Here is a 26,885-nt window from a genome sequence, read left to right on the forward strand (position 1 = left end):
CTTTAGCCCGCTGACACTACTTCTGGACTTCTGACCTCCAAACTTGTAAGATAATAAGCCTGCGTTTTTTAAGCTACTAGGTTTGTGGTAATTTGTTGCAGCAGCAGTAGGAAACAAGTACAGTCAAATTGGGTGAAATAAGGTTCTTTTTTACTTCTGGCAATGTCAGGCCCTCAGTACTTTCTAAATACCACTCTACAGCAGAAGAGGCAAATCAATCTAAAGCTTCTGAGTGAACGTTGAATGGAATAGTATACAGCCATCACAATGATGCTTACAAACAGGAAAGTGTTATTTGAAAAAAATACCAGTTTGCACTTCAGTGAAATCACAGTTATACTATGTGGGCAAACATCAAATTATGCATACAAAAATTTCAGCAGAAAATAAAATAGTAATAGTGATTATTTCTGCGTGTTGAGACTATAAATGATATACTACTTTTTCTACTTTCCATTTCTGCAAATTTTCTATAATGAACAGTATTGTTTTCACAATGGGAGACAGTACATCAACTTCATTTAAAAAGTAGATAGCAGTGGGGCGCCTGGGTGGCGCAGTCGGTTAAGCGTCCGACTTCAGCCAGGTCACGATCTCGCGGTCCGTGAGTTCGAGCCCCGCGTCAGGCTCTGGGCTGATGGCTCGGAGCCTGGAGCCTGTTTCCGATTCTGTGTCTCCCTCTCTCTCTGCCCCTCCCCCGTTCAGGCTCTGTCTCTCTCTGTCCCAAAAATAAACGTTGAAAAAAAAATTTTTTTTAAAAATAAAAAAAAATAAAAATAAAAAGTAGATAGCAGAATAATGAAGAATATGAAAAGCAATTTACACGATACTGGTAAACTCAATTTCTTTATGTGCCAAAGCCTCTAATTTAATCAGTAATTCAGAACTTTCAAATTCCTGGATCTGGCATGTCAGTAACTGTGCAGTCACCAGGGATCTATGTTTTAAGTTTGTCAACATTTGTGTTTTAATAATAGTAAAGTTATGATTATCATCTTCAAAAACCACCTGTTGACCAGTCACGGTGAGCTACACGGGGACAGCAAGCAGGGGTGTTGAAGAGGAAGGGATTTGAGTAGGAACTGGCCATTGACCCCAGTGGGAAGGAAACAGGCAGAGGGGAGAAAAACCGAGGAACCTGCAGAATGAGTCTGCTTATCGGAGTGTGGAGAGATAAGAGGGTTCTTTATAAAACTGTGGCGTTTTGACCTTGGAGAAATCACTGCCCCACTCTGAGCTTCAGTCTATTCCTTTGTTTATGAGGGTATAGAACTAAATTATCTATAAGATGAATGCCAAATGAAAAAACAAAACACCATGCTTTCGCTATTCTACAGTCTCACCTTGCATCCACACGGGGATTGCCGTGAACTGACGTGAACTAGGCCCTCTGCCCTATGCAATTTGCCACCAATGCCATCGCCATTAGGTATTTCACAGAATCTTCTTTATTACAATGTCAGAAAATAAACTTCCCAGTGCATTAAAAGGCTTAAACATACAAGGGGTTATAGCAGCAGCCTGATATCTGATTAGTCACTGAAGGCTGGCAGCGAGTCACATGTCAGGGGTTTGAGGAATACATCCACGACCCGGGAAAGTTTTCGGCTTTCTCCCATGAAAAGCATGTTGGCAAAACTTAAAAACAGCTTTCCAACGAAATGAAACATGTGGCTGTTTCTCAATTATTCTGGTTTTAAATGAGGACACCATTTCTGGAATTCATAATTGTGAAACTTGAACTGAAGTTCGAGAAGTCGAAGGATATTTTTTCCAGAAAATATTGATAGAATACCTATTTGAAAGAAACTTTGTGATTTAATCCAAATCTTAAGGAACTTCTAAGTCTGTGGGGGTGAACAAATCATGCGTGTATTTATTTCTAATGTGAAACAGAGAGGTAAATGCTATAGAAAGACACGGATGAATTACTGTGGATGGAATTTCAGAGGAGGACGAGAGATTATGCTCAGCTGTCCAGACAGAGAGATGGTTATGGGCATTGAAGCCTGTTTGGATCCTGAATTTAAGAATTGGGGTGGAGAGGGCTTTGTTGGTGGAGGAACCAGAATGAGCAATGTCTTGCTTATGCGGCCTTAAAAATTTGAAGTGTGTATGGAGAAGAGCACAACATGAAATATGATGGTATCGTCACCTCCAGGTTGAAGAACCATGAGATAAAGATCGATGGTAAACAAGATACAGACTGCCAAGGCCTTGAAGGCTGACCTCAGGAGACTGTACTTTATTCTACAGATGCTGAAGATCATGTAGGCCTTCTGAGCAATTATTTAATTCATTAGCACACATCTCTCCCTATTATACAGGACAAAGGTAATTCTTTAGTTTAAAATTTATTATAATTTCTTACCCAACAAGTGAACAAAATTCTAAGCCACTTTTTTGTATGTCACCCAATGAATTGGAAAAGATTTCAAATTTATAGGTTTGAAACTCTAAGTGGGAATATTTCCTTCATTGCTCTAGTATTTATTTGGGGTTGGAATAGGAGTCGCCCCATTAAGAGGCTGGAATGAAGGCTGCACATGTGGGGTCCCAGGAATTCCAACTGTCTGGGGCACGGAATGTGACATGAACTTTACCCAGTGGCCTCCTGGCATCCCAATTTCAGGCCTTCTGGTCATCAGAGCTTGGCTTGGTCCTCCTACCTGATTGTTCTTGGGAACTGGAACTAAATCTACATTCTGTACATGAAAACAGAACACCAATTCAGCATAGTGTTCTCTTTGTGTCTGTATGAGCGTGTGTGTGTATGCACGTGCACATTTACATGTAAATATCTCCGTATACACACATTACACAAAATGGTGATGGCACATACCATTATCTTATTGTTATAACTGTTCTTCCGTAGTGAAAGCTATATTTTCCCTAAATGGCTTGGGAGCATCTTGAGAGCAGGCCTACCCTATTGTATTGTACGAATACTCAATTAGTATGGAGTACTAATAGTCAATTAGTATTTAATCATCCACATATTTAAGCGAAGTAAGCACATGCTGAATTTCCTTCTAGGATCAGGAGAACAGCTGGTTAACATACTTGGTATTATAGGACAAAAAAGTTATGGTTTCGATTTTTCTTTAGATCTGTGAAAAGCAAGAGGGCTTATTTCTTTAAAAGCTCCTGAGATAAGTGAACTTATCATATGAAAGCAATCTATCAATACGTGTGTGCGCGCGTGCGGGCATGCATGTGTGAAATCTGCCAGCTTGCGACTGCAAAATGCAGAAATCACGAGCTGAATATGAAATACAGGTGGTGTGAGCAAATGCACAGAGTTCACCAACCAGCGTGGTTTTCATGTGTTATTCTTGACACTTACCTCAATAAAGAAAATGCTGGCTGCTGACGTTGGATGGTGATACATGTAGACTGTCACAAGAATGGCGGCTACTATAATGAGGACCAGGATGAGAATCCCAACAATGAGGCCAGCATGAAGGGTTCCCCCTTTCTTCTCGGCTGCACTGTCATCTGTAGAAGCTGAAAGAGCGGCATGGCTGTCAGAACATTCATGTGTTCTCATAGGTTTGCATTTCCATTGGGGGGGGTGTTTGTATTTTTAATAAAGTACCATTAGAATTTTTCTTTCACTTTCTGTACAACTTTTCCTCTCCAGAACACCGATTGTAGAAAGTGGGTGCTCTTTATTTGGGCCATGAAAAGCCGTAGTATTAATGATTAAAAATACATTTGTAACTGTGTTTTAATTTATAGTTCAATAAACAAAATTAATAGCCTTTATTCTGAAAGTACTGTGGAAAATCTAAAACTCTAATTAACTATATAATAAATTTAACTTTGGCTTTTCTCATTAAACCACTGGCACTGTTACCCATGGAAAAACTGATTACTTTTTGAAAGCCTCTGTCATTTTCTTTTGGAAATTTTAAATTGAAGAGTATCACGCTTCTTTTGGTGGGCTAGACAGGCATTTTCAGAAAGTCTATACACGATTTCAAAGGCTAATTTTCAAAATCTGTTTTAAACTGAAATGCTCTCTAAAAGTGTAACAGATGGATGCTAAATGACCCTCAAATAGTTTTATCTCCATCTGAAGGGAACACACAGCATATCGAAATATTCCATCCACTATGCCACAAACCAATGTCATTTTATCAGACTTCTACTAAGATGTTTTCCACTGTAATACCCATCTTCAGAGAATTAGGAAAAAAAATTAAATTTCTAAAGTAATAATTATCCAACCCAAAGTCAGTCAAGCAAATAAGACAAATCTCTAAAGTCTTCTCTTCTAAAATTCTGCAATCTTTGATGACTACTCAGGTATTTAAATAATGTGCAGCAGGTAACTATGTTTTTTGTGCATACTATGATTGATATTTTGAAACATTAGAAAATTACTTAATATTCATAAAAGTTCTACAGCAGTGATTCCTAATCTTTTCATTACTAATTTGTGTCTGTTTTAAACAATTATTTTTCTCTATTAAATCCCATTTATTAAGCACTGATTTATCTCTCTTATTTTAGATTTTTGTTAATAAAAAGCAAACACAACTGCCTATCAGAATGTGTGGTCAATACGAAGTAACAGAATTCCAGATAAACCAAAGAAACACGACCTTCCAGTTTTTCCTACCCATCTCTTAAATGTTTGTTGCTGGAGTGTCTGGCTCACTCAGTCGGTTAAGTGTCTGACTTTGGCTCAGGTCATGATCAGGTTTGTGGGTTCAAGTCCTATGTTGGGCTCTGTGCTGACAGCTCAGATTCTGTATCTACCTCTCTCTCTCTCTGCCCTCCCTCTTTTGTGCTCTCTCAAAAACAAATAAACTTAAAAAAAAACACTATAAGTAAACAAATAAATAGTTTGTTGCCATTGTTTGTTTATTCTCTGCTTGAGACCCATAGTTGGTGTTTGGTAATTCTTCTCCAAATCTAATAAAGCTCAAAATCCTACAGCTTTCACTTACATAACTAACATTCATTAAGGAAAGAATATACAATATAAACAGTAATTCATTATATGAAAATTCACTTACAGAAAGGATTATGGGAAGATGGAAGAGTATGAAGTATCAGAACCTCTCTACACAGACAACAATTGAACTGGTAGAAGGTGTCTGACAACTATCTTGGAACTCTGGACTCTACTGAAGGCTTGCAACTTTCAGGAGAAAGGCTTGGACTATAAATTGTGAATTTCAGTCAATTTCAGCTCTTAGCCCAGTAGTGGCTATCCATCCTCCACCCCTCAGTCATGTGGCAGGCAGCTGTACATGGGTTCCTGAAGTAGCCTGCAGGAACCAGGCCAGGTGAAAAGTACCCGTCCTCCAGTTAGCAGGGATCTGTGCACTGGCCACTGATTGGTGCTTCTCATCACAGAGGCACAAAGACGCAGCCATTGGTTCTTTGTCTCTTCCTCCGTTGTTGCAAGCCTCTGCCCCTCTCTGGCTTCAGTGACTTCTAAGGGATTTAAAGAGCCAGTGCCCTTTTCGCCCTCCCCCCACTTCATTTCCCCCTTTTCTTTCATTTTTGGGAGCTAGATAGTAAAGACTAGGACATTCAGAAACATCTGCATGTATGGGTAAGATCAGAAAGTGAGTGTACATGCCCAGGGAATAGCACAGAAAAGACCTGAAAAGACATTAAGATTATACCTCAGGCTGATCCTCAGCATAGACAGTCTGAAGCAACACAAAACCAAAACAATAAACAAAAATAATATCAAAAAGCAGCACACCCTGGGGAAGGGGGGGTAAGAATCTGATTTCCAGAGTTACCACTTTATTAGATTCAAATGTCCAGTTTTTAATAAAAATTCACAAAACATACAAAGAAACACAAAAGTATGGCTCATTCAAGGGGAAAAAAAATCAACAGAAACTGTCCCTGAAAAAAGATCTGATGGCTGTATAATAGACAAAGAATTTAAAACAATTGTCTTAAAGATGCTCAAAGAACCAAAAGAAGATGCGAAAATGTCAAGACAACAACGTGTGAATAAAATGGAAATATCAGTATAGAGATAGAAAACCCAAGAAGAAAACAACAACAACAAAAATTCTGGAGCTGAAAAATTCAATGACTGAAATGAAAAATTCACTAGGGATTCAAAGGCAGATTTGAGCAGGCAGAAGAAAGAACCAGCAGACTTGGAAAACAGGACAATGGAAGTCATTGACCGAGGGACAGAAAGAAAAAGGAGCCAAGGGGCCATCAAGCATTGCAGATGTCCCGGACAGAGGGACGGAGAGAGGGGTGGAGAGAATATTTTAAGAAATAATGGCTGAAAGCATCCTAGATTTGATGAAAGACATGAATAGAAGCATCCAAGAAGCTCAAGGTATTCCACTAAGATGAACTCAAAGAGATCCACACTGAGATGCTTTCTAATCAAACCTTTGAAAGACAAAGTCAAAGAGAGAATCCTGAAGATAACAACAAAGAAAATAGGTATACTATAAACAAAAGGCAAAGAGTTTAAATATTCCATTACAAAAAATCAACCAAACACAAAAGAAGTCAGTAATGCTGGAAATAGCAAAAAAAAAAAAAAAAAAAAAAAAAAAAAAAAAAAAAAAAAAAAAGCTGTAAGGCACAAAGAAAACAAATAGCAAAATGATGAAAATATGCCCTTCCTTATCAGTAACTGTTTTATGTTTAAAGGGATTAAAGTCTCCAATGAAAGGACACAGACTGTCAGAAAGAATAAAAACACATGATTCAACTATATGCTGTCTACAAAATACTAACCTCAGATCCAAAGACACAAATAGACAGAAAGTGGAAGTATGTAAAAAGATATTCCATACACATAATAACTAGAAGAGAGCAGAGGTAACTATACTAATATCAGACTCAATAGACTTTCAATCCAAAAGGTTGTGAGACAAAGAAGGACATCATGTATAAATATAAAGTTTCAATACAGAAAGAATATATAATAATTATACAAATGTATGCAGTTAATGACAAACCATCAAAAAATATGAAGCAAAAACTGACAGAACTGAAGGCAGAAACAGAAAGTGCTATAATAATAGTTGGAAATTTCAATATTCCACTTTCAATCTTGGAACGAACAACTAGACAAGAGGTAAGTAGAGGAAAAGACTTAACACAATAAACCAACTAGATCTAACAGACATATATAGAACGCTCTACCCAACAACAACATACACATTCTTCTCAAGGGCACATGGAACACCCTTGAGGAGAGATCATATGTTAGGCCACACATTAAATCTCAACACGTTTAAAAAATAGATATCATGCAAAGTATCTTCTCCATTCACAGTGGGATGGAGTTAGAAATCAGCAACAGATTCACAAATCTGTAGAAATTAAACAACATACCCTTGAACAACCAATGTGTCATCATCAAATCACAAGGGAAATTAGAAAGTTAGGTATGAATGAAAACAAAACTGCAACATACCGAAACTTTGGGGACGCAGCAAAAGCAGGGCTAAGGAGGGAATTTACAGCTGTTCGTGCTTACATTAAAAACAAGAAAGATCTTGAATCCACAACCTAACTTTACAAGTTAGGGAACTGGAAAGAAAAGAACAAACTAAACCCCAAGTTAGCAGAAGGAAGAAAATAATCAAGACAAGAGCAGAGATAAGCAAAATAGAGAATACAAAAATAATAGAGAAAGTTAATGAGAGTTGGTTCTTCGAAAAGATCAATAAAACTGGAATGGGGACTCACACACAAGTAGTCTGTCCCCAGAGTCCACACCCTAAGCCTCTGATCACGAAGCCCTCAACTGACGCTGGACTGTAGGTACTGCTATTTCTTCTGATTTCATGTTATCAATTGTGGCAAAGAATTTTAAGTAGCCTTGGTAATTTCAAATAAAGAAAAATCAGCCTCAATATGGTTAAAGGATTAACATTGTGCTCTCAAGAAGGCAGGGGCTGTGTCTGACTTGTCACTTCTCTGGGACTAGGGCTTCGGTCAGTGTCTGCCATCATATGCACGTAAAATCCATGTTTGTCGGAAGGGAAGGTGGGAGAGAGGAGGAAGAAAAATGAAAGAAAAATAAAGGCTACTGAAAATGGGTCACAGGTATTGGAATGACTACTTCTCCAACAAAAATCAAATGAAGTTATAATAAATTACTTCACTGGGTCTTCAGTTATCTCTACAATGCAATCAGTAACAGTAACTACCCCATAGGGGTGCTGTGAGAATTAAACACCTAAAACATGTAAAATACTTAGGAGAGTACCTGGTATATAATAAGCACTTAATTAATGTGGCTATTATATTATTCTTCATTTTAATATGAGGGAGGTTGAGGGAAATTATGGTGTCAGATTCACTAGACCATATAAACTATGTGTCTGCCCTTAACATTTGTTGCTTTTTAAGGTTTGGCATTACTATTATTTTCTAAATGTTTGTTTATTTTTGAGAGAGAGAGAAACAGAGTGTGAGTGGGGAAGGGGCAGATGGAGAGGGAGACACAGAATCCGAAGCAGGCTCTAGGCTTTGAACTGTTAGCACAGAGCCCGACGTGGGGCTCGAACCCACAAACCGTGAGATCATGACCTGAGCTGAAGTCGGACGCTTAATCGACTGAGCCACCCGGGTGCCCCAAGTTTGGCTTTATTCTTAAGTATACTGTATTGTTGTACTTGGTGCACTTGGCCTTTTTTCTTATTTGTAAGAGTATGATACATTACTGTCATGGGAAAATAGGATTAATTTAAAATGCTGCTTTGGAGAAAGTGTGGCAAAAAATATCTACTTGAGTCAAGCAGGGAAGCCTTGAATGTTTCTTCCAATCCCATGTGTAATTCCGTTCATCTATTCTTTTGTGTGTGTGTGTGTGTGTGTGTGGCTTTTTTTTCAAAACTTGTTTTATTTTTTATTTATTTATTTTTAATTTACATCCGAATTAGTTAGCATGTAGTGCAACAATGATTTCAGGAGTAGATTCCTTAGTGCCTCTTACCCATTTAGCCCATCCCCCCTCCCACAACCCCTCCCATAACCCTCAGTTTGTTCTCCATTCATCTATTCTTTCATCCCTCCCTCCATCTATCCATCCCCTGCACCCCCAAATCCATCCATCCAGACAGCATCCGGTTCTCTCTCTGATATCAGTAGTCTTTTAAAAGCAGCATGTCGGGGCGCCTGGGTGGCTCAGTCGGTTAAGCGTCCGACTTCAGCCAGGTCACGATCTCGCGGTCCGTGAGTTCGAGCCCCGCGTCGGGCTCTGGGCGGATGGCTCGGAGCCTGGAGCCTGTTTCCGATTCTGTGTCTCCCTCTCTCTCTGCCCCTCCCCCGTTCATGCTCTGTCTCTCTCTGTCCCAAAAATAAATAAACGTTGAAAAAAAAATTAAAAAAAAAATTAAATAAATAAAAAAAAAATAAAAATAAAAGCAGCATGTCAAGATTCAGCCCCACTTTCTTTGTGTGTGTGCAGAAGAGGGAAGGGAAGAGGCAGACACTTGTGAGTTAGCCTCAGGCTGCCACTTCCCACGTGAACCAGAACCTGTGGAGGAAGCAGCAGGCAAAAGACAGTCCTTCCCAGGAAGAAAAAAGAAAGCCAGCAACATGTTTTATTCAGTAAGAGCTCTGGTCAGTAAAATTAGCTTTGACTTGTAGGACATAAATTGTCAATCTTTAGAATATAAAATCATAACCAGGTTGATATCTTGAAACCTCTCTCACTGCCTTTACTTAGGCATAAATGCTTACTTTCTCACTTGTTACTTATTTATATTTTCAATAATGGTGTAGTTATAGAATCTCCTTTCTAAAACATTCCTTTGCTGTGCTGGTATAGATGTGAAGACACCATTTCATGTCTAATGAAATCTGTACAGAGTCTAGTCTGTTACTAGCCAAATAAATATGTTAGAACAGTTTTGGATGATGATTGCAACAAAATAAACCATCTTCACAGACTCAAAATATTGCTAGCCAAGAGACAAAGTAAATATTTAGGGATCTATGACTGTGCATATGACTATACACTGTGGCATAATTAGGGCAAACCATTTAAGGAGAAATAAACAAATTAAATTCCAAAATATTACAGAGGCATCTTTGTGTCCCAAGCAAGTGCTATTTCCAAATGCTTCAGAGTGGTCATCTGAATGGAGTGGTCAAAATTGCACAAATATTTCTGGAGAACCTATTTTCTCATTTTCATATTATTTAAGCAAGTTTTCTACTTCTCTACTCTAGCTGCGTTCTCTACTAACAAGTATTATGATGGCATATTAAAAGGTTGACTTTGGAGATGAAGTGATCACTCCATTGATGTGTTTTGATTTTAAATTCTTTCACTATTTGGTTTCCAGTTTAATATCACTGCTCCATTAAATGGCACTGGGTTTGCACACTCATGGGTACCTGCAAACAGGATTCGGGAGGTCATTTATGTTAAAAATGATGATCACCTCAAATACAAAATTGAAATGTACAAAGTATAAGCAAGTGCTAGCAACTTCCATAATTGAAATTTAGTTCATTCATGTCGAGGGCAGATGGCTGAAATGAATTTCAATCCTTTAGAAGAGACAATAGGCAAAGATGTCAATTTTAGAAATAGTCATTCATTCCTGTGGTTTGACTGATTGTTATTAGACACTGGCATATAGAATTGGCTCAAAGAAAACCTTGAATCTATTTCAGGTACAAACTTAAACTCATGAGAGCCCATGAGGAGTTGGGAGGGATATTCCAAAAGGTCACGAGAAACCTAGTCTGAAGACTCAAACTCTTATTCTATTCTTAGAAATATCTTACCCTCCCCTCCCCCTTTATTTTGAGAGAGAGAGAAAGAGAAGGAGACAGAGGGAGAGGGAGAGAGAGAATCTCACACGTACTGGGCATGGAGCCTGATGCGTGGCTCCATTTCATGACTGTGAGATCATGACCTGAGCCCAGATGAAGAAGAGTAGGACGCTTAACTGACTGAGCCACCCAGGTGTCCCCATTCTTAGGAATATCTTATGCTCTTTTATTCATGTCCAAAAGTGAACAAAAAGCCAAAGAATTATCCTCACACACATACAGTATTATGCATAGGACAATTCAAATCTTTAGCTTTTTTATCTTTAATTGTGTATTTAAATAAAATGAATTAATGATAAAGGATAATAAGATACAATAAAACGGAGCCTCAGAGCTAAAAAGAGGAAGTATATAGATACATGTGAAAAGCCTATCAAATCAAGGCCACTTTTTGCTACTCTACTGAAGACATAACTTAAAACATAAATGAAGCACAGAAATCAATAGTATCAAAGATAATATACTCTCATCTGATCCACTGAATGACCTATGAGCTCCTAGCTTTTTAATACTTTATAAAATGCAGATCAATATTGGCACACAGAAAAGACTGTGAGAACTGTCCAGTTTATCTAAGCAATCTGCTATCTTGGGGTGTGTTTTAGCTACCATGATAGCAAAGACAACAGATTTTTAAAAAGCGTTAAATACATGTTAAAAATATTCAAGACCTCATGCAAATGTGTTTCATTTGCTACTCTCCAAGAAAAGTTTATAACCTATTAATAAGAGGAAAGATGAAAGAAAGACGAAGATAGAAGAAAGAAGAGGAAAAAGAGAAAAAAATGGATAGGTTGTCTCTTCAAAGTGTAGCATCAGATTTTAAACCTCTACCTTCCCTTGTTCTATGACTGATAATTTTTTTTTCAGGATTTACATGCAGGTGACACTGATATTTGGTATTTAGAAGTATAATTCTTCAATATGTTAAAAAGATATTAATACATTGTTAAAATGAGTTGTACCCACTGTTAAATCTTGCCAGTAATTAAAATCCAAGAATAAAGTATAACTAAAATAGAAATACTCCTGGTCTGAAATTTTATTCACTTTAGAACTAACTATTCTCTTGGCTTTAAAATCAAACACTACAGTCCATAAATTCCTCAATGTATTAATATCCTTTGGGGACCAAGAGGCTCATGGGTTAGATAAAGTCTTGCACAAGTTTGTGCAAAATGAATAAATCTTATACACGTGAAGTCAAAATGTTCTTTTTTAAAACTTCGTAATAAAGTTAAACTACGAGTGCTTATAATGTTAGTGTTCCATTTTTGGATTAAAAACACACACAGAGACACACAATTTTCCTTGTGGAATATTGTCTAACCCTTTTATAACCTAAGGCATGTAATGGAAGAAAATCAAGTGATAACATTTTTAGCTAAATTGACTTTCCTTTGGAAATTTCCCTTGTAACTGATCTTATTTTGTAGCTCATATATTTTTCCTCTTAACTCTTTTATATTTCTACATCCATGATCACGACCCCGACTTCATTCAGAGTTTCATCTGGTGTTACTATTTTCTTTTTTTTTTTTTTTTTTTTTTTTTTTTTTTTTTTTTTTTTTTTAATTTTTTTTTTCAACGTTTATTTATTTTTGGGACAGAGAGAGACAGAGCATGAACGGGGGAGGGGCAGAGAGAGAGGGAGACACAGAATCAGAAACAGGTTCCAGGCTCTGAGCCATCAGGCCAGAGCCCGACGCGGGGCTCGAACTCGTGGACCGCGAGATCGTGACCTGGCTGAAGTCGGACGCTTAACCGACTGCGCCACCCAGGCGCCCCTGGTGTTACTATTTTCTTGACGCTTGTGAATCCGTCGATACTATTCAGGTATTAAGAATCCATCAGAACTATTACACAATTATTATACATCATCCACAATATGTGTCACTGGGACAATACATTCAGAATTCACATTATGACATCTCCATAGGAAGGATTTGGGTAAGAACTGTGCAAAGATATTAAAATGGGTGCACAGAACACAGCTAAGTGCATTATGTACGGTGAGGACAATATCTGGCAGGGACAGCTGGCCCGGCTTCTCTTTTGCAGCCTGTGCTACTGCAGGGCAGCTGTGAAATTTCATTCAGGCAAACATATAAAATATTCTGGCCTAAAAGAGCTTAGGGGATGACAATCCTTTTTAAACAATAATCCGCTACCTTTTATCTTAGGAAAAGGAAGCTAAATAAGATTCCCGTGAAATCATATTAAAAAAAAAAAATGCTTGATTCCATCAAAATGAGGGATTTGGGACAGCAGTCACCACCCAGTCTGCTTGTAGCTTCATTATGTGATTGGTGCTTTAGTGTATGTATATGTGAGAGCAGCTAAAAAGAGGGGATTTATAGTGATTACAATTGCCATAAGACCCAAAAAGTCAGTCTCTGGAATGATCCATTATCACTCTTCACTTCTTATGTGTATGTACTACTTTTTGAAAACAGTCTGCATATGCATCTAATGCTTTCAGCAACCGAGATCTTTATAAAACCTAACTTTTAAGCTTTTCTTACCATCAGCTTTCTATACAAAGCTGTCTTTGTATAAAGTTGTCTGCTCCATCTAAAACTATATTTAAAAATCAGTCTTGAAAAATACAACGTGTCTCTACTTCTACAAAATAATCCAAAGAAAAGAGATCTTAGCACCTAAGTTGCCCATCCAAATGTTAAACTAAAGAGTTTCACAGAAATAGTTTCTCTTTTAATTCCATGCCAAGCCGTTGCAACGGTTAAGAAATCAGGGTTTTAAATTACAGAAAAAAATTTAGAGTTTTCCTAGTGAATGTATTCACAGTGAATACAAAATACCAAAAATACGGCTGACAAAAGTACTTTTAAGATTGGGGTGGGGGGCGTACGGAACAGAGTGACTCCTCAAGCCATTAACCCCATCCATTCCAGAATGAGGTCACTTACGTTAAGAAAGGTCATTTACATACAAACCTATGAGTACCATAATGAATGTTTACTTCCCTACCGAATCCATCAGATTTTCTCAGCGTGGAGGAAAAACTCTCCTCACCTGGCTCCTATCAGTGTGGGAAGACAAGTGTGTGTGTATATATGCCACTTAGCTAATATAGACCCTAGGATCTCCACTCCTCTTAATCATGGCTGCACTGGCAGGCCAATGCCAGGCCTTCTTGAAATTATTTACTGAAATGGGATCCATTCTCCCACTGAAGTTCAAGTGTATGAATCCAAGGGCGTCTCGTCAATAGCTTTTCCAGCGGAGAGATCAAGCTCTACCTCCCATGCACCTGCACTGGTATACCCACCACTAGGAAAACAGGCCACCAAGGTCCTTTAACTGTCCATCCCCAGACCACAGCAGTAGCTGGTACATGGGGCATGTAAGATAGAACCTGAAGTCATTATTTGAAAAACAAAAAGCCCAGCTGCTGAGGTACAGTATACTGTCTAAATGCGTACTATCTAAATAAAATCAACCTTTCAGTGATTATTCATAAGCAGCTTCTATTTGTAAACAACGTTTATTTATTTATTTTGAGAGAGAGAGAGAGCACACACGGGAAGGGCAGAGAGAGATGGAGAGAGAGAATCCCAAGCAGGCTCCACACTGTCAACGAAGAGTCTGACGTAGGCCTGCAACTCCTGAACCACAAGATCATGACCACAGCCGAAAGAGAGTCGGATGCTCAACCAACTGAGCCAACCAGATGCCCCATAAGCAACTTCTTTTCAAAAGTGCTGACTTTTAATTCAATATTATTAAATAAATCCCAAGTTCTTTGACATCTGAGTTTATGATCAACATTAATGAAAATCTTTGGGTTTCCTAAGAAACTATGTCTTAATTTAGTTGCTAAAGATGTCATTTTGGCCTGTGTGTCTGCCCCAGAATTAATCAAAACCTTAGTCCTTCATGTTCTTTTTTTATCTTTTTAAATTTTTTAAAAATGTTTTTATTTATTTTTGAGACAGAGAGAGACAGAACATGAGCAGGAGAGGGGCAGAGAGAGAGAAGGAGACAGAATCTGAAGCAGGTTCCAGGCTCTGAGCTGTAGGCACAGAGCCCGAAGCAGGGCTCGAACTCATGGAGATCATGACTTGAGCTAAAGCCGGACGCTCAACCGACTGAGCCACCCAGGCACCCCTTAGTCCTTCATGTTCTTAACAACCATACAACCCTTTTGTTATTTGTGGTGGTTTGATATATACAGTCCTCCAGGAGAGTAAATGGGTGGGACTACAGGTATGTGCTATGTATCTTAAAGAGCCAGAATCAGAAACTGGAAAAAAGGTTAGGTTAAGCCTGGAATTTCATTTTAATTTGTGGTAGCAGATCCAATAAACAGTGCCCATATATCAGGTAGAGAGAAAAAATTAAAACCTCTGAGAGCCAGTTTTGCAGCAGTGCTTAGCATCCATGTGGACAAAACTTTGCGCACATAATGCCCCCAAGAGGGACAGAATCAGGTAGACTGCTTGGGAAGAAAGACACTATGAAATTGTGTTTACCATAAATGCCTGTCCCTGAGGTCCGGGGATACCAAATTTCTTGAAATATAAAGTCCCACCTGCTGAATGTGGGGTAGAACACGGTCAGTCCGGGAGGTGAGCTCTAGTCTCATCCTAACGTTTTCCGCGAAATCAGCTTTGTAAAATGCCCCCCTCTCCCCATATTGGTATGTGATACTCCCATGAGTTTTACAGTTGCAAGGACCTTGGTCTCAAAATGTTGGGGACAGAGGAGCCATAGCACTCATTGTGACTGCGATGGGGCAGTTGGTGCTGTTTCTGTTTTGCTGAGATGCTGGGTAGCTTTAACAGGGGGAGAATCGCAGACAAATGGGCACACAGCTGACTGTACAACATTTAGACCCCTCTTCCCTGCAGGACAGGGGGGGCATTGGGGAGCACAGCCCCTGCTCTGACACCACATCACTTGGTGGTAAAGCCCAGCTGTGTTCCTTACAGACCGCATGACCTAAACAGATTATGTAAATCCCTGTGCTCCCAATGCTTCCTGAGTAACGTGGGATTACAATAGTACTTTCTTCACTGGGTGCGGAAAAGATTAAGTGAGACAACATGCAAAACCATCAGCAAAGTGCTGGGTGTACAGAGACGGCCCAATCATTACTAGACAATTTTACCCTTATTAGCAACTACCTGGGAAGTTTCTAAGAACAATTTAAAGCAAAACATGAACCAAATAATCAGAAGCGTTAAATTTAATGTCTACTAATTAGAGAGGCTGGTTTGCTAAGGGCAAGCCTTTTTCCTTTCTTTAGTTGAGAGTTTCAAGAAGCTGGGAAGAATTTATTCATGAGAATTTTCGGAGAACTGTATCTAGTTTATGAGCAGCATATTAAAATTTCTCTTTTCTTTTAAAGGAGGTAAAACTCGTGGCCTTGACATGCACAGATCTTAAGTGTACAATTCAACAAATTTTAGAAATTTCCATGCTCCTAGAATATTCTCTTTTGCCTTTTCCAGTCAGTTCTGACCACACCCCATCCCACCCCATGACGGGCAACCACTATGCTGATTTCTATTATTGTAGATTAGTTTCACCCGTATTAAATTTCATATAAACCAAATCATACTATATGTACCCTGTAGTGCCTGGATCTTTTTGCCTAACATGATGTTTCCAAGATGTATCTGTGTCATTGCATATATCACTAGTTTGTTCTTTATTTCTGCTGAATATTAGTCCATTGTATGAATATACTCAATTTATTTATTTTTCTATTGCCAAACATCTGGATTATTTTCAGTCATTGGCAATTACTTATACAGTTGCTATGAATATTCTTGTAAATATTTTTGTGGATATGTTTTCTCTTGGATACATAGAAGTGGATTTCTGGATCAAAAGGAAGATATGTTTAATTTTATAAAATTGTCAGTTTTGGGGCACTTGGGTGGCTCAGTCAGTTAAGCATCTGACTTCGGCTCAGGTCATGATCTCATGGTCCATGAGTTCGAGCCCTGCGTCGGCTCTGTGCTGATGCCTCAGAGCCTGGAGCCTGCTTCGGATTCTGTGTCTCCCTCTCTCTCTGCCCCTACCCTACTCATCCTCAGTCTCTCTCTCTCTCTCTCAAAAATAAATAATCATTAAACAATTAAAATAAATAAATAAAATGGTCAATTTCCCAAAGTGATTGTACTACTTCACACTGATGAACAATGTAAAAGACTTCTGATGCACCATAACCTCATCAGTATTAGTGTTTTGTCTTTTTAGTTTTAAACATTTTTGTGGGTGTGAAATGGTATCTCATTGAGGCTCTTGCTTTTTTAAAGTCAGCCTGATAATCTGTGCTTTCAAATGGAGTTTTTATTCTTTTTTATAGTTAATATAATTATTGGTCTGGCTAGATTTGATTTGTTATTTTTCTATTTCTCTTCTTCGTGTTCATCCATTATGTGATCCATTTTTCCTCCTCTCTTGCCTTCTGCAGCCTAAACAAACATATCTTAGAATTCCATTTAAATTTAGTTCTACATATTTTGTACTTTTTTTTTTTTTTGGTTGTTGAACATAATGTTCACAGGTGCTGAAGTCACTTAGGGTTGAAATTTTATCAAACAAGTTGTTAACTCATTACTGTAACTGAAATAATAACATCTGGTCACAGCAACTTACTGCACTGTTATGGATCAATGTTAAGGACTCCTATCCTTACTACCCAAGATACATTTAAAATCTTGTATTGTATCAAGCATGCAGTATAAAACTAAGGTGAAAATTAGTCTTAAAGGAACAGCAAGTCATTGAAAACCTATCTATTGAAAAAGACTGAGCTAAATTTAGTACCTAATGGATTAAACTCCTTTCTTTAATCATTATGTCTTTTTAATTAATTAATTAATTTTAATGTTTGTTTATTTATTTTGAGGAGAGGAGAGAGAGAGAGTACACACACACACACACACACACACACACACACACGCACAAGTGTGCGAGTGGGGGAGGGACAGAGAGAGAGAGAGAGAGAGAGAGAGAGAGAGAGAGAGAGAAGCCGTAGCAGGCTCTGTGCAGTCAGTGCAGAGCCCAACATGAACCTTGAGATCATAACCTGAGCCAAAATCAAGAGTTGGACACTTAACCAACTGAGCCACCCTGTGGCTCTCAATCATTATGTCTTTTTAAAAATAGTATATCTTTTCTCTTTCTTTTCTTTTTTCTCCTTCCTTCCTTCCTTCCTTCCTTCCTTCCTTCCTTCCCTTTCCTTCTCTCCCTCTCTTTCTCTTTCCCTCTTCTTTCCTTCTTTCTTTCCCTCCCATCCTCTTTCCTTCCTTCCCTCCCTCCTTCCTACCTTCCTTGCTTCTTAAACTAGATCAGCATATTATAGGAGAAATAAGCATTGGCAATTAAACAAATGTAAGAAAAATAGTACTTAAGTCACAAAACCTTGAGAATGACAGCCAAGGTCAGTGGGCTCCAAACACACTTTGGCATGACCTTTACACATTAATAGGAGGCTTCTTTTTTCCATCCCCCTTGGGAATGTTTTATGGATTCTCTTCACTCGTAGACACCATACTCTGACCTCTCACACTTACTCTCCCCATATTACTTTGTCTCCTACTACACTGAGACAGCAGGAAGCACAGATGAAATTCCCTCAACTTCTGCCTCCTCTCATCCATGCTGACTGATCCATCCCTACTTGAGGATACATCAAATACTCTCGATCATCTTTTAATTCCTTTCTTTATGTCTTCTTTCTACTCAACACCTATACCATGTAAATAGGCTCCTAAAATAAAACAACATAATTAACAAAAGAAGTCTCTACTTTCTTTTTCATTAAAACTTCTTGATAAGTAGCTTGTCCTTGTTGACTTCAATTTCTTAATTCATAGACTTCTCAAAATCTATCTGGGGAGTGTGTAACTGTGGACTGTAGAACTGCTCAACCAATGTTAACATATTACTTAAACTAATGGTCACTTTTCTGTTCTTTTTTCTTTTTCTTTTTTCGTCTTCTTCTTCTTCTTTTTTTTAATTTGGCCTGTCTAGAGCATCAACATAATTCACTACTTCCTCCTTGAAATTTTCTTCTCTTTGGTTTTATGATAGCAAATTCTATTGGTTTCCTTGCTATCTCTTTATCTGTCTTTGCAGTTTTCTTCACAAAACCTTGTGTTCTCCTTTCTGTACTGTGCCCTTTTCATTTTTATAGCATCCTTCTGTGATCTCATTCACTCTCATAACTTCAACTGTCATTTCTATGATGATGATGCCTAAATTTATATCTTTTGCTTGTACTTCTCAAGCGAATTTCAGATTTGCAGAGAAGAACGCCCATTATATATCTTCATTTGGATGTTCCACAGATATGTCAAAACCAATAAGCTCAAATTCAATTCATTGCCCCCCCCCACAACCCGTCCTCTTCTGGTATCCCCCATTAAACAGCACCGTCACCCACCCAGATAACTAAGCTCAAGTCCTGGGAGCCATCTTAGTCACTTTGTATTGCGTAAGTCACATATCCAATCAGGTATTAGTTATGTAGCTTTACTTCATTCAAAGTGTTTCTCATGCCCATTTTCTCTTCTTTATTCCTCCCGTCAGCCACTACTTTGGCTTCTCAGCATTTCTTTTATGGATTACTAGTATAATCTCCTAAGTAGTTTTCCTGGCCTCAGGTTCACTCCTTTCCCATTGTTCCCCACAACCCCATCATTTACTGTCAAATTGGTTTCCATCCAACACCCAGTGCTCATCCCAACAAGTGCCCTCCTCAATGCCCATCACCCACTTTCCCCCTCTCCCCCACCCCCCATCAACCCTCAGTTTGTTCTCAGTATTTAAGAGTCTCTTTAAAAAAAATATTGATGCCTGAATCAGCTCCAGAGGTTCAGATTTAATTGATGTGAAGAACAGTGTGACCACTGGGGTTTTTATAAGCTGGAATAATAAAATCAGATGAGAATAATCAGATAATTCCAAGGTACAGAAGAAGTTGAGAACCACTACTCTGGATAAAATTTTACGAAAGCAACTCTTAATTCTAGGGGATATGCAAAATAACATTCTGAAGTATAAGAAATGTTCACTATTATGGCATACATATACTTAGAATAGAGTTAGTGCTACCATGGCAAGTAGCCAAACGAAGCAAAAGATAAAACCAAATGTCAAGATACTTTACAGTTGTAGAGACAGAAAATGATAGATATTCAATAGCCCGTCAAGAGGAAATAACAGTTTCCCTTTGCTTATGAGACTGTGATCTATGTGAAAGAAGTAGGTGAAAAAAATAGCAAGGGAAGGAGGGGAGAGAAATGAAAGATATGCTACTTTGATGATTTATGTATTAAAGTGAAAAAACAATTCGACTGAATGATAAATGAAACACTAGACACTTGATCTGTCACTAGAGACTAGGTAATAGAAATATAACCTTAGAAGTATTCTAGTGGAAAAGTCAGAATAATGTTGTAACACTTTATCTTTGGCTGAAAAGTCTTGGGGTATGTTCAGAAATAAGAAAGTAACACGACCAAATCAGAATTTAGACCAGCCATTCCATAGTAGTTCATTCAAAGTGTATCTGTCCTAGCTTTGTGAAATCAACCAGTTGGCAGATTTGTATCAGAATTAACTTGATCATGTTGATCATGTTCTGCAAACCGCTTAATGTAGCTATTTCAGCATCTCTGATGGGTGACACCAGCTTTCTGACTCAAGGATGCAGGCTTTCAGGATCCAGGTTTAGTAAAATGCCCCGCAATAAGAAGAAATGAGAAGCATGGTACCACCTGCGTAACACATCAGTGCTCTCCGGAGTGCTGTTACTTTAAAAGCTTTTAGCAGCTAAGCACTTATAGTCAAATATGTTTTTAAAAAGACACTCTATCAAAAAGAAGAACATTTAGAGGAGCCAAGAACAAATGCAGTTTTGGTACTTGGAGAAATCTCAGTCAACAAATTTTATTTTTATTTATTTATTGTCTAAAGATTGTTTGGATATTTTGAAAGAGATAGTGAGAGCGGGGGAGGGGCAGAGAGAGAGGGTGAGAGGGCGAGAGAGAGAGAGAGAGAGAGAGAGAGAGAGAGAGAGAGAGACAGAATCCCAAACCGGCTCCACCTTGCCAGTGCAGAGACTGATGCAGGGCTCAAACCCAGGAAGCTACCGTATCATGGCCTGAGCCAAAACCAAGAGTGGGATGCTTAACTGGCTGAGTCACCCAGGTGCCCCTCAGTCAGCACATTTTAAATAATAAAATCAAATCACAGGATTTTAGAACTTACAATAATTTTAACATCTGCAGTGTAGCAGAATGGCACGATTCAATCTGCCAAACTGAGCTGAATCTGGTTGAAGGCTTTCCTTCTTAATTAAGAGACCCTGCCATTGATTCAACCTGCAAACCTCTTTTCAGCGCTGGATATAATTTTATCCAGTTCGCATCCTGAAGACATTTACATTTCTATTTAGGTGGTGAGTGTCATTTGGAAGCAACCTAGTCAAATGCCAAAGAAGGCATTTAATAGTTGTACCTACTCTAATATATAGCTAGGTCATTCCTTTGAAATGTACTCCTCTAATAAGCTTTTGCCACAACCCAAAGACGTGATTTTAAATGCTTATAACCACTATCCACAGAAATACATACATTTAAAAAATACATCCTAGAAACCCCTTGATGGTGAATTAAACCTGAATTTCTGGAGAAACCAAGAAGGCTGAAAGGATTTTAAATTAGATTTTGAACATAAACACAGCGTAGCCCTGTAGTTTGGAGAATGCATGCCAGTGATTGAGACACTCCTCAATGACACAGGAAAATCGATGTGTTGTGATTTTCATAGAAAGGATAAGATGGAAACTACTGCATAATTACATGGGAAAAGAAAATAAATTCCATTTCCAAATACTTGCAAGTATCATCAGTTGTTAGAGAAAAAGGAAAACAATACAGTAGGAGTAAGCGAAATACTTTAGAGTGGCATTTCCTGTTCGAAGTTTGACTGTAAGAGAACAGCCATACTGAGAGGCTGTATTAAGGCCCAAAAGACTCATACCCCAGGTCTGCCACGTACTGGCCATATAACCTTTCTGTACCTTTGTTTTCTCAGCTAAAAAATGGAGGTAATAATAGGAACAACTCACAGGGGTGTTGTGTGAATTATACGAAGTAATAAATGACAGCATGTAGAATGGGGCCAGGAACATAGTAAACACTCAACAAATATTTCTTTTTCCTCTTCTTTTTCTTCTCCTCCTCCTCCCAACTATTTGGAGATCGTTGTATAGTTGGAGATAAAAGGTCATGTTTATACTCGCTCTTCTGAGTTTTTGTATTCTATCACTTACAATGGTCAATCAATGTTATACACCTTACTAAGGAGGCCTATATTCATTAGATACCATTTTCTTTGTTTAGGTTTGTTTACATGTTCTTTTCTCCAAATTATTCTTAGGTCTTAGAATTTCCACTCAACCCATAAGGCTAATAAAACTTTCCTAAACCCCAAACTATCTTGAAACTTCCAGAAGCTCTACCTAGTCTTACTCTAAATGTAGCAGGAAACTCAATTCACAATTGAAGATTCATCAAGAGTGATTTAGCAGACTGTAACTCAGTTTGGGTCCTGTGAATGAGAAACCCTGTTGTGTGCCTTTGGTGTCCAGCTGCTCAGAAGTATTTTATACTTTCATATCAAAGATGAAGGAAAATCTCCTGGAAAGTGAATGTATAATCATGTCAGCTGTGGATTCCACTAGAAAATCAACTATTTTAACCCACAGAAATGTCCCAGAAAGACTCAGCCAAAGTAATCCAATATCTAAAGCCAGCATCATTGGCTTCTAGCTACATATTGACTATTTTGAAAAATGTCACCCTTTTTCATCAAAAACTACAGATCTCTAAATTAAAATGCTTTTTAAAACCAGCCAATTAAATTAAATCAAGAAATAAAATGAGCTAAATTTCTTTGCAACAATATATAGCAATTTACAAAAATTTATTAGCTTGCATTAAAAAAATTAACAAATGTGAGAAAACACTTAAATTAGGCATCCTTTTCATTATTACCTCCATTTTGCAAAAATGTTAACCTGGATGTGGAGGGGCTGGACAATTCTGAATTCTATTCTCAATATGTTTAATCAACTAATCAAGTTAGATTTAAAATGGCAATCTTTCCTGCATCTTCAAATTCTGTAAGATAAAAACAATGATAAGTATGCTATCTTGATGAAGGTGCTATAAAAAGTAATGTGTAATTTCCCTTAAGCACCGCTTTGAAGGAACATTTATCTTAATACTGGCCAGGTTGGTCTGCTCCAAATGTACTTTAAGAAAAAATGCCCTATAAACAATCCTAGACATGGAAAGAATTCCAGTATATAGACACAGTTAAAGTCTTCTTGTGATATTTTGGAGTCCTGATGGATTCATGGTTGCATATTAATGATCTAAATATCATCTGAAAATCCATCAGTCAACTTCTCCAGTATGACAGAAAAGAAAAAAAAACAAACCTTACATTTACATCAGGAATTTACTCCACTTGGTTTCTCAATATCATAAGGTATTCTAATGCACTGCTTTAAGAAAATCTTCAAAGTTTTATGATTCCTTGATGCATTCAACAAAACTAAAGATTTTCCTTAGGATAATTGGTAAGATTCTAGGGAACTACTTCCCAAAGTGTATTTTGCAAAGCATTAAGTCCATGAGATGCAACTGATAAAAAGGTTTTATGACCAAATAATGGAGAAATGCCAGATACTAAATCTTTATTGCCATCTTGAAATTTCTTTAGAATACATGCTCCCCGAAAGCAGGGAATTTAGCTAAATCTCATTCACTTATCATGGATCCAAGCCTGTGACAATGCCCTCCAATTAGCAGGCATCCAGCAGGAATTAATGAATGAATAAATGAATGAACATTAAGAGCTTTGAATAGCTCTCTAGCAAAGAAACCTCTTTCATTTTCTTTCACCCAGAGTATCTCTTACCTATTTGATCACAGGATTTTTTTTTCTGTTAGCACTACAGAATATTTATTCTAAATAGTTAGAATATTAAAAAGAAAAGAGACAGCATAGAAATAATATAATAAACACACATGAAACTACTACCCAAATTAATAATTAAATGTAACAAATACAACAGAAGCCTCTTGGCGACTCCTCCTCCAACTCATTTATCTCCCACTTCCCTCCCTCAAAATAACATAACACCAAATTTAGGACTTATGTTCACATGAAACTAAACAGCATCCTGTTCTGAGAAATTCTCAACTGGGGGACTGCTAAAGGCCCTTCAAGTGCTGAGATTTTAATTTATTTCTAGCAAGTATATACAGGCAAATGGTCATCTGTAAAGCTATCCACTTACAGCATTAATACTATGATAAGTAAGAAATGAATGAAATAAAACACTATTAGACAGACACAAGACAATGGAGAATTGATGTAATAATGATATATATGAAGAGGATAAACAGCTTATCTTTCAAATGGATTGACATGAAATTAAAGATGCATACAGTATGTATCTTATCATACAGTGACCTAAGAAAACATAGATGTATTTTTGTTACTTAACCTGGACTAATTTAGAAACTAATCTCTACAATTACTTAAAAAAAATCCCTAAGAATGTATACATTGGATTTTGACTTACAAAATCAGCTGGGGCTGCAAAAGTAAAACTGTGTCTAGATCAATGTCACAGTAGGGCCACATTTACATGAAAGAGGCTGCTAAGAAGAGGCCCCACCTTCCCCCCCCCCCCAACTTCCTGAGTTGAATAAACAGTTGCTGATAAAAAAATCTCTTTTATCAAGATCCAGCAAGCTATGATAGAGAAGCACATCTGAGCTAATATAGTTTAATAGAAAAAGAACTGTTTTTAAACATTTTAGGCAATATCTTTCACAGTCTTATTTTGGTAAAACTTTTCTTCCTCAAATTTTTAAGTATCAATATAGGTTTCTCTAAAAATTGTCTTAGAAAACTTGAAGTATGCAACTACTTAAAAGTTCTTTTTTGCATGTTTAATTTTTGTCCTCTGCTTGACATAAGAGACAAAAGGGCCTATAAAATATATTTCCATATTGGTCTAATTCTTAATTTTATTTATAAATAATGTTGAGTAGTCAACTTAGAGAAAAAAAAAAAGAAAACATTTGAACCCAATACCTGCTCTGTGTAGATACTCAATACACAATCAAACCAAGGAACAGTACACACAGAAGGAGAGCAAGGTGTGTGGATAAGTTTTCACGTTATAATTGGTCATTGGTATCCTATAGTTTTATAGGCAAATATGAGGATTAGAATTTCATTCTACCATTGAAACCATTTCAATTTTCAAACCACCCACTGAATTCTCCCCATGTTAAATACCAACAGGGAGTGAAATATAATCTCACTGTGTATTAGAAGCCCACAAATCCTTTCTCATATATAAATGAATGAAATGACTTAGCATCTGAAAATATTTATGAAAGAAAAGCATCAATTCCTACCTCCATTATCTTTTAGATGTAGTGCTATCTTGGTATCATCTGGAAGAGAAATTCAAAGTTACTGTAACAAAAATTTTTTAGTGGGGCATAAATATGATGATCAGTCATTGTCTCCTAATGCTTTCTCAGAGGAGGATTCAAACCTCAAAAATACTTCACAGGCTATATAACAATCCAAAACATTATGTATTAAAATGCAGCACTGGTTTCAAAAGCAATAAAATGATTTAGCAGCTTCCTCATCTCATTTTATCACTTTACTCTAGTTAACTTTTAATATCCAATTAAATTTCAATTAAAAGTAAAAGTTTCAAGTTTAATTTATTATTCAAATGAAAGCCAGGTTTATGACCATAAATAAGTAAGACTATTTTTTCTCCATCAGAGCCTACTCTTGGCCAACTGGTCTCACATTTCTCCCTAGTGGCGTCATTTAGAATAAGTGGTTATATTTTGGCTAATATACCTTCTTCCCTCAATGAGTTGTCCCACGCATCAATATTCTCTTGTACTTTTGTCTTCCCTGACAGAGGAAATGTTTTTCAAAGACAATTTCTTTGACATACACATTGTCCCTCTACAGATTATAGACCAACATATTTTACTGACTGTATTCAGGTAAATAGTAGAATTGCATATAAATAGAATTATCTATTTTCAGAATCTGAAATCACTGGACATTTTATATGCATTTTGCCTTTCTCTCCTGTGACTGAAATGTTGAATTCAGTTACGACAAAATTTACCGATATAAAAGGAAGTCTGTATTTCTTTTCTATTGAGGACAAGTAGCCAAGATCACTAATGAAATCTAAGTCTTAAGAAAAGGTGCCATACGTTACAAGAATCCCAGCACATATTTTTCTTCTGTAATAATTTTGTCTTTTCCCCTTTAGAAGTCCTTTAGAAATCCAGTTTGCCAAAAGATAACTTTCTCTCTGGAGAGCTACTCCAGTACATGTCAATACAGTGACTTTCCCCTCCTTCAGAAAAAAGCAAAAATATCTAGAGCACCTTCTGTGGGCAGACTGGTGGGCAGCTGGGATGTCGCTGCTCTTCTGGTGGTTGTTAAGACCCTGAATTTTGTGGTTGTTGCTTGTATAGTTGTGGTGGTTTGAGAAGAACTTTCCATTGGCTCTGTGTTCTCACACATCTTCTCTTTTGACTGATAAGAGAAACAAATAGGAAAACAATTTAAGAGTGATCACACATGTGTTTAGAAAATTACATCAAAGAAGTTGGGCTGTGAAGCATTAAGGGCTTTCATATCAAGATGAGGAATAAGTTATTTTTATAGAGAACAATATTTATAGGTTTTAATAATTTACAAAGTATATAAAAGATGAGAAAAAATCGGATGTAACAAAGCATTTCCATCTTCAGATATTTGGATTTCATCATTTCTGTTCTTAATCTTTCATACTACTATTTATCTTGCCCTAAATCTTATATCAATCTCTATATAAAAGACATGATGTCATGAGGGAGAAGTTCATACAAGAAGAAAAACATGTTCATACAGATAAGAATTAAAACATGCTTGGGTATATGAAGAAGGCGCTTCAAACCAATAATGCTAAGTTCTAA

General features: G+C 37.3%; 1 protein-coding gene across 1 annotated transcript in view; it reads right to left on the bottom strand.

The window, feature by feature from the left end:
* PLXDC2 (plexin domain containing 2) overlaps positions 1–26,885 on the bottom strand; it is a 451,622-nt gene that overhangs the window by 39,489 nt on the left and 385,248 nt on the right. The window contains exons 11-13 of the mRNA XM_025930088.2: positions 26,313–26,463; positions 25,299–25,337; positions 3,347–3,507 (exon numbers count right to left, since the gene is read on the bottom strand). Coding sequence (XP_025785873.2) covers positions 3,347–3,507; positions 25,299–25,337; positions 26,313–26,463 — 351 coding nt within the window. The remainder of the gene's footprint in view (positions 1–3,346; positions 3,508–25,298; positions 25,338–26,312; positions 26,464–26,885) is intronic.

This window comes from Puma concolor, chromosome B4 (genome assembly GCF_028749965.1).
Source record: "Puma concolor isolate L17-30 chromosome B4, mPumCon1.1.hap2, whole genome shotgun sequence".
Taxonomy (NCBI): domain Eukaryota; kingdom Metazoa; phylum Chordata; class Mammalia; order Carnivora; family Felidae; genus Puma; species Puma concolor.